Raw genomic sequence first — 7,604 nt, 5'->3', positions numbered from 1 at the left:
TAGATCTACAAATGAAAGTGAACGGCAGCTCCGTCATCCCCATTTGTTTCAAATCTACTAACACCGCTTCAAACGTAAATCGCAGTCTTTGTCGTAAACAAGTGGCAAGAAAAACACCTGAAAACACACAACAGAACCAACTGCGCGTATTCAGAGTCAGTATAGATTTACAAGGACACCATAGGTAAGTTATATCGCTTTGAAAAGTTTAGCTGTTGTCACGTTGCGTCTAGTAACATGAATGGTGTATAGTCGTTGCGTGCGTTTGTGCCACCAGAGCAGTTAGCTTCCTTGCTAGCCACCTAGCACAGTTAATAACTTGGTCGTACCATAAAAGATAGAAAAGCAAACCTGCTGACGTTAGCTTACAGGCTGGTATTTGTGTTAATAACTAAACATTAGCCTTCCGTGTTTATGTTTTACAGATTATATCGTTGGTAGCAACAGTTCAACAGATTTCTTGTGTTTTTTAAAGTTGCCCAAGGCGATGGCAGCGTCTTCTTCGTCGTCCTCTGCGGGAGGTGTCAGCGGCAGCTCGGTGACCGGCTCTGGGTTCAGTGCTTCAGAGCTCATCCCTCCCAGGAAAGTCCTGTACACATATCCGAAAGGCGCAGGTGAAATGATGGAAGGTAAGATGATGAAACAAACACAGCTAAAGGCATCTCTCTTTGCAGTTTGGATCTTGATTGCAAACACGTCAGATCAAATGGGAGAATAACAATATTAGTGAGGAAAACAACACCAAAATGCCCATAAGACATATTCAGTACACAACATTAAGTATTTAATGTATGAAAAGGATTAGGAGGAAGTGAATACTTATCATAGCCTACCCCCTTTTTCCCCTCAAAATAAAAACACAACCTATTTTTGATTATGAATGTTCCCAGCTTGTATTAACCAAACACATCTCAATCAAATCAAACAAGATTTGCGACAAAACTAGAACAGATCAATCTGAATAAACACACGTAAACTAAGAAAATTCATCAAAAAAGAAAACAAAGCCATAGTTTTCTGGCTACATTGCTACTGTCACTGCTTTTTTCCTCTGTATGCATTATTGTATTGTTTTCTTTTTCTTTTTCTTTTTCTTTTCTTTCTTTTCCCCCCTTTTCCTTCTTTTTTTCTATTTCCTTTTACCTGCAGATGGACTACAGATGTAAATTAGTAGTCCTGCTAGCTGTGGCATATTTACATTTCTATACTTATGATTGATTGATCTGTTTATTTAATTGTCATGCACTTAATTTTGCCTAGCCCATATGGGCTTATAAGACACTGACCAAACCAATACAAAAAGGATACAAAGATGGTCGCATAGCCCTTTCTCATACGTCCACAGAACAAAATATAAAATATACAAGGAGCATTTCATAATATACAAACCAATAATAGACAATTGTACCGGATACTATATCCCCTCAATATCCCCCTCAATATATTGTTTTTTAAAACATGTTTAAATCTGGTTAATGTGCTTCATGTTTTCAATTCCACATTAAAGCTCTTCTCTAAATTAAACTCTTTGACTGTAATACAATATTTAGTGTTAGTCCTCACTAACTGTTTCTTAAACATTAAAATACCTCTCAAATCATGAAAACTCTCTTTCATATGAAATGACTGAGATATTATTAAGTAGCAGTTGACTTTTAGCTTTGCACATGATTTGAACTGTAGTGAAATCAACCAGTTTTTGGTCTAATTGTTTTGACCACATATTACAGTACTTGGCTACATCCCAGTTGAAGTCACTACATAACATTAGCCAGAAGTAAATGACATAACATGAATAAAACTTAAATATGTCTGTGGTATGATTTCTGCCTGAGTTACATAAGATTTTATCAGCAATGGTGGTTGGTTAAACAATGACAACAGCTCCCATGATCCCATGCTACTACACAATGTTATCAAAGTCCATCTTTTGTTATTGTCTTGATTAAGAGATTCCCAGAAATGACATACTTGTGCGATTAACTTCTTTGCTTGTGTTTCTTTTCAGATGGCTCTGACAGATTTTTATGTGAGTCTGTATTCAGTTACCAAGTGGCCTCCACGCTTAAACAGGTTAAACACGGTAAGTCAGTAACTGTGTATGCAAAATGTGTTTGTTTTTGCTGATCCACGAAAACCTGGCACTGTTTATAAAATACCAACTGTGTGTTCTTTCAGATCAACAAGTATCTCGAATGGAGAAACTTGCGAGTTTGGTGGAGGAGCTGGAAGCAGACGAATGGCGGTACAAACCAATAGAACAGCTCTTGGGATTTACACCGTCTTAAATAAAGAGATGCCTTTGGTTAATAAATCAGAAGGAGATGGTTTATTTCAGATCATAACTTCTATTCCTTCTTTATAGTTTTATTCTGTATCATAAATATTATCCGGAGATACCGAATGTGAGATGTATTATTTAATCACTTTGTATGAGCATGCTTTTCTTTTTTTAAAAAAACAACTTATTAAAGCATATAACAACAAAGCACTGTCTACAAAAATTGTGTTTATATACTATTAACTAAACAATTCAGAATGTTGTAATAGGTTATTGATATATTTTTAAACTGGTTTAAGCTGTTTTCCAATCTGCTCTTTCCCTTGGTGCAAAAGGGAAATAATATCTTTGGTAATAAATCCCTTGAAGTGAGGCATTGTGTTTCCACACAGCTGCACTGTAACTCATAAATCTGAAAACCTGCTGCCTGCTCAGTCTCTCCTCCTCATCGCTGCTCGTTCCAGCGCAACAAAGAGAGCTTGTAAATAAAGTCATATACTTGTCACATTCCTTGTGCTGTTTTGTTTGCTTGGTGTTGTTTATTCTAACCCTCTTCGCCGAGTTAATTTCTAGATAGGCAGCTAAATCTTTGTGCCAGTGTTTGTTTGATGTTGACAGTGTAGCATTTTTATGAACTCAAATGAGCTAAAGTCTTAAACTCACTGATGCAACTGTTTCCGTGTCAGTTCGCCTCTGTTTTGACAGCGAGGAAACGCTGGTGTTTTGCTCAGTGAATGAATGTTTTCAAACAAGTGAGGGGTGGAGAATGTACAGAATGTACTGTTCTGGGAGTAAATGACCAAGGACGGCCCTGGACAGAACAAGACACACCCCCAGAAGCAGCTTAAATTTCCTTCCAGGAGTTCAAAAGTTTGCTTTACATCACACTTTCTAGGAATTCACTTAGGAAGTTGTTTGCTCATCTTTATGAAACTGTTATTTAGTTTTCCAGGAGCTACTGAAACCTTTAGTCTGCATTCATTGTAAATTTAAAAAAAAAGAAGAAAAAGGGAAAAAAAAATTTTCGTCGTCAAAAATTTCCATTAATGAGTCCTAATTCATAACATTCCCCTCAGAACACGCTGTGCCCTTTACACGTGTTTATGTCTTTCAGTTCCTCCCTGACATAAAGTACAGCCCATCCCACTCACGTGGAGCAGCTCAGCATATATCTGGCTGCTTTCCAAAAACGTTTCTTTGTGCAGACATAGTATAAATCATGTACTGTACAGTGCGGCCCTGAAACACAAACACACAGCAGGTTTCAGCACGGTTTCTGCTTTGCATGATAAGTTCTGCCACATTTTGCTTGTCTGTCAATCTGTTATGTTACTCTCTGACAAATGAACTCTTAATTTTAATCCAATGTAGTGCTTTTAATGCATTAAGTCTTTAGAACATGGATCAACATCACTTCCTTTGTGCTGCATTCAGACACCTTTCAAAAGTTTTCACATTCGTTAGATTTCTTTCAAAAACACAGGGAAGAAAAGGCAATGAGTAATGTGGTAAGAAATGTCCTGCTAATCACAAGAAATATGTAGATTTAGGAATTACTTTTTAAATGCTAGGGGTAAAATGTCAGAGAGTTATATTTGTAATGATCCTAATTCTATATTTTAGATTATTTTAAAGAGTTACAGAATTTTTTAAAGCTCATTTTCTAAATTTGTATGCATTTTCCCCCACATTTCTTATTTCTTTCTTGTGTTTTTTTTTGTTTTGTTTTTTTTTGTTACATTTTTTTTTAAATTTCCTGGTCATTTCTTAAGTTACTCATTCTTCTGGTTTTGAAAGAAATGATGCAAATTTGTCAAAAAATTTGTCAAAGGTTTAAAGCATTTTTATAGCAACATTATAAAGCATATATCTTTTGTGACAGTAATGCTGGACCAATAACTAAATAACATACCGATGCATCTCTACCATTCTGCCTCTTTTTGTTGTTCAATTTCAGAGTAAATGTAGAAAGGTGCACATATAGTTTTTGATTGTAAAAACATATTTACCAGCATTTGATAATGTACCCGGTGTTGCAATGTGCAGCAGATTGTGTGTTGTTTGCACCTCTCAGTGGCAGATGAAAAATTCTGATGTAATGCTTGAGCAAAACAGGTGACGTAATGTGCATTGCAACACTGAGCTAGCTGAGCCTGCATGGGCTTTTATCCAATACTGTTAAAACACTAAATGCAAAAACAGCCGAGCCATTTATTTATGCTTTTTTAAAATCTTAAACAAAGAAATACAATATGAGAGCTTTGCAAGCCCAGACAAGTCCCTGTATATTTCCACAACACCGGGGTCTGCTATTCATCACCCCAACCCCCCTTTTCTCCTCCTCCTGTTTGTCTCTCTCCTCTGCTGGCATGTTACCAGGCAAGATACAGCACCGATGGCGTGCCTCTCTTTTTGATTGGCTGGCTGGGAGGTGGTAGGCGTGGCCTAGCAGTGCCCTATATAAACATTGTTGCAGAACAAACCGCAGAGCTCGGCAGCTGTTGTGTGAAAGAGGAGAAGCAGGGAAGAGGAGTATCCAGATGGTTGTTTTTGCAAACAATAACCATTCAAAAAACTATCCTAAACATCGACAACGGACTTAAGCGACATCGCTGTCAAATATAATGTAAGTACTTTGTTATAATTGCTTATATCGCTAGTTTGAATCCTAATTTTAACAGTTAAAGCAGCTCGCGACTGTCAAACAAAGCTGTTTTTCCTTTAAACTTGTCCTTTTCATACATTCCTCAACAAGCTATACTTAAAAAACTTATATTAAATTACTAGTCAGGTATGTCTAACTTTAAATTATTGTCTTTTATCTCGAGTTTGAGTGCTTATCTGTTGTTTTTGTCTCCTCACACACAGCTGACCAAACGGAGAAGCTGTTGAATACTGCAAAGAGGACAATCATGCCTGCTCTCTCTGCACCCACTGATATCAGCAGCTCACCCCCTTCTCCAGTGGACAGCAGTCCCAGGAGGCTGTCCTGGGGAAAACTGGTGCAAAGACTGGCAGATTTCAGCACATCTGCAAGCAGCAGCATTGAGTCAGGGTCCAACAATGGCAGCAGGAGTGATCTCTCAGACTCAGGTAAACAACGCTGCACTCCTTTATAGCACTTTAATTACAGGTGGATTAGCCTTTACTGTTTTTGCACGGTTCTACTTCTAACCAGTGATGGAGGAAGTATACTTATATTCAGGACAAAGTACTAAAAGTATTAAAAGTAAATTTTCCCAATGCAGAAAACCTTTAAAAACACCACCAAAATTCAATTTAGATGTGTGTTTTTAAAAAAAAAACAACTAAAAAACTCAATGGGATTCTTCTTTAGTCCTTAAAACTCAAAATTATTATTTTTTTTAATTGAAAAAATAGTTAAAAATAGAAAAAAAACACAAATTAAAATAATTAAAATAAATCTAAGGAAGGAAGAAACCAAAGCATTCAGATAAATAGTAAAAAAAATTATTCAGTGACATGAAAAAAAAGTTAAGTGCAAGTACCTCAAATGTATACTTAAGTAAATGTACTTAGTTACATTCCACTACTGCTTCTAACCAATGGTGTCGCATCAACAGGGTCAGATGTCTCCGGTGAGCTGTCCCCCTGTCATGAAGACCTGTTTTATGATCCAATGGAGGAGACCATCCTGAAAGAAGTGGTGGACCTAATTGCAGGAAGCCTGAGAGAAGCCAAAGACTCAGACTGCGCCTTACGATGCACCAAACTGCTCATCCCAGAGAAACTTCTGGAGCACATCGGACAGGAGCTCCTTCACCTGGCAGCTAGCGAGCCCTGCGGCTTAAGAGGGGCTCTCATCGACCTCTGTGTGGAGCAAGGGGCTGTGTGTGAGAGCGTGGCACAGCTCTCCGTGGACCCCTACCTTGTCCCCACCTTTCAGCTGACTCTTGTGCTGCGGCTGGAGTCTGGAGGGCTTTGGCCTAAAATCCAAGGACTTTTTAGCACCAAGTCTCCTTCCACTCCAGTCGTTAGACAAGCTATTAAACTTAGCACTGGTTTCCGAGTGATAAAGAAGAAACTGTATTGTTCTGAAGAACTGCTCATTGAGGAATGTTGAGAAATTTAAGGGACCTAATATTTTATTGTGTATATTTTTAAAACACCCTTTTAAGCTCACAGAAGGGCCTTATTATTACTATAACTGCGTGTATATGATGCCTTCTGAAGTGTTCGGAGGGACTTTGCAGTGGTGCAGACAATTGTTCCCACTGTAGGGGAGTTTATGGTACCTGGAGGAAGTGTTGCTTTTCCAATTAAATTGCGTAACCATCATTATACATGTGGTAAACAGGCATTTTGCAAAAGTGCGTACCTCAGTTTCTATTGAAACACAACGGCAGCTAGCTATATGATTAAAGACCATTGTGTTTTTTTTTTCTTTTTATACATGGCATTTAACTGTAACGTACTCCAAGTGGTGAGATGTACACCATTCAAACCATTAGGGATCTTAGTGACTGCTTGAATTCACGAGCAAAGGCTTACCAGCACTTGCATTGTGTGTGCGGTTAATGTGCAAGCTGCAGCTAAGAACTTGATCTTGTTTCTGTGTAGACTTGCCCTGCCTTCACCTTTATTTATTTGACATTCAAATACTCATAACATTGCACTGTTTTTGTACTTTCATGACTGCAAATAAATTATTTTTTGTAACAATTCTCCTTTTTTGTTGTCGTATTTGATAAAAATGAAACTTATATCATTTGTAGTTTTATACCAAGATTCAGGTTTCGGATGGAAATTTGCAAGGACGTAGGTTTCTGTTTCAACAATCAGGAGAACACATGAAATAGGGGGTTTGGGGTCCTTAACCAGAAATTTGTTGAACTCTGGTAATTTTTTGCACCAATTTGTGCATTTTCGGCACCAATTTCTAATGCAAAAGTCTTAAATTTGGTCAAAAAGCTAATTCATGTTTTTTATCAGGAGGACAAATGCACATTTGAAATATCTACACCTATGGAAATTTGGGAAAGCTTCTGTATGAAGTAATAATGTAAGATAAATTCTGCTAAATGTACATCCTCATATCTATGAAGCTGTATCCTTAGACAAACTATCCCAGAATACTAAGATACCAGTTGTAGTGAGGACTAATTCACAAATTTTCAGTTTACGAGCACATGAGCCGGCCATTATCAGCCACATCTAGCACAAGTTTCAACGCCCAAGAAAAAGTTGTCAAGTCAGAGTCAAAGCCGAGGCGCAACATCTGCCAAAAACAGCTGAGCATATTTGTGGTGAAAGAATGTGACGCTGCCATTCCTGCCGCGCACGTGCTGCACGTCCCCCAAAA

General features: G+C 37.8%; 2 protein-coding genes across 2 annotated transcripts; both read left to right on the top strand.

Moving 5' to 3' along the window:
- Positions 1-33: 33 nt before the first annotated feature.
- anapc16 (anaphase promoting complex subunit 16) lies at positions 34-2,786 on the top strand. Its single transcript, XM_042508517.2, has 4 exons — positions 34-184; positions 476-629; positions 2,009-2,083; positions 2,179-2,786. Exons 2-4 carry the CDS (start codon positions 488-490, stop codon positions 2,286-2,288), a joined length of 327 nt encoding a protein of 108 aa, XP_042364451.1. The 5' UTR covers positions 34-184; positions 476-487; the 3' UTR covers positions 2,289-2,786.
- Positions 2,787-4,770: 1,984 nt separating this feature from the next.
- Positions 4,771-6,964, top strand: ddit4 (DNA-damage-inducible transcript 4). Its single transcript, XM_042508041.2, has 3 exons — positions 4,771-4,907; positions 5,150-5,374; positions 5,866-6,964. Exons 2-3 carry the CDS (start codon positions 5,194-5,196, stop codon positions 6,363-6,365), a joined length of 681 nt encoding a protein of 226 aa, XP_042363975.1. The 5' UTR covers positions 4,771-4,907; positions 5,150-5,193; the 3' UTR covers positions 6,366-6,964.
- The last annotated feature ends 640 nt before the right edge of the window (positions 6,965-7,604 follow it).

The sequence above is a fragment of the Plectropomus leopardus genome, chromosome 19, assembly GCF_026936395.1.
Source record: "Plectropomus leopardus strain MGB_pleo_1.0 chromosome 19, ASM2693639v1, whole genome shotgun sequence".
Taxonomy (NCBI): Eukaryota; Metazoa; Chordata; class Actinopteri; order Perciformes; family Serranidae; genus Plectropomus; species Plectropomus leopardus.
Note: the sequence above shows the minus strand (reverse complement) of the source record. Positions and strands in the feature narration are given on the sequence as shown.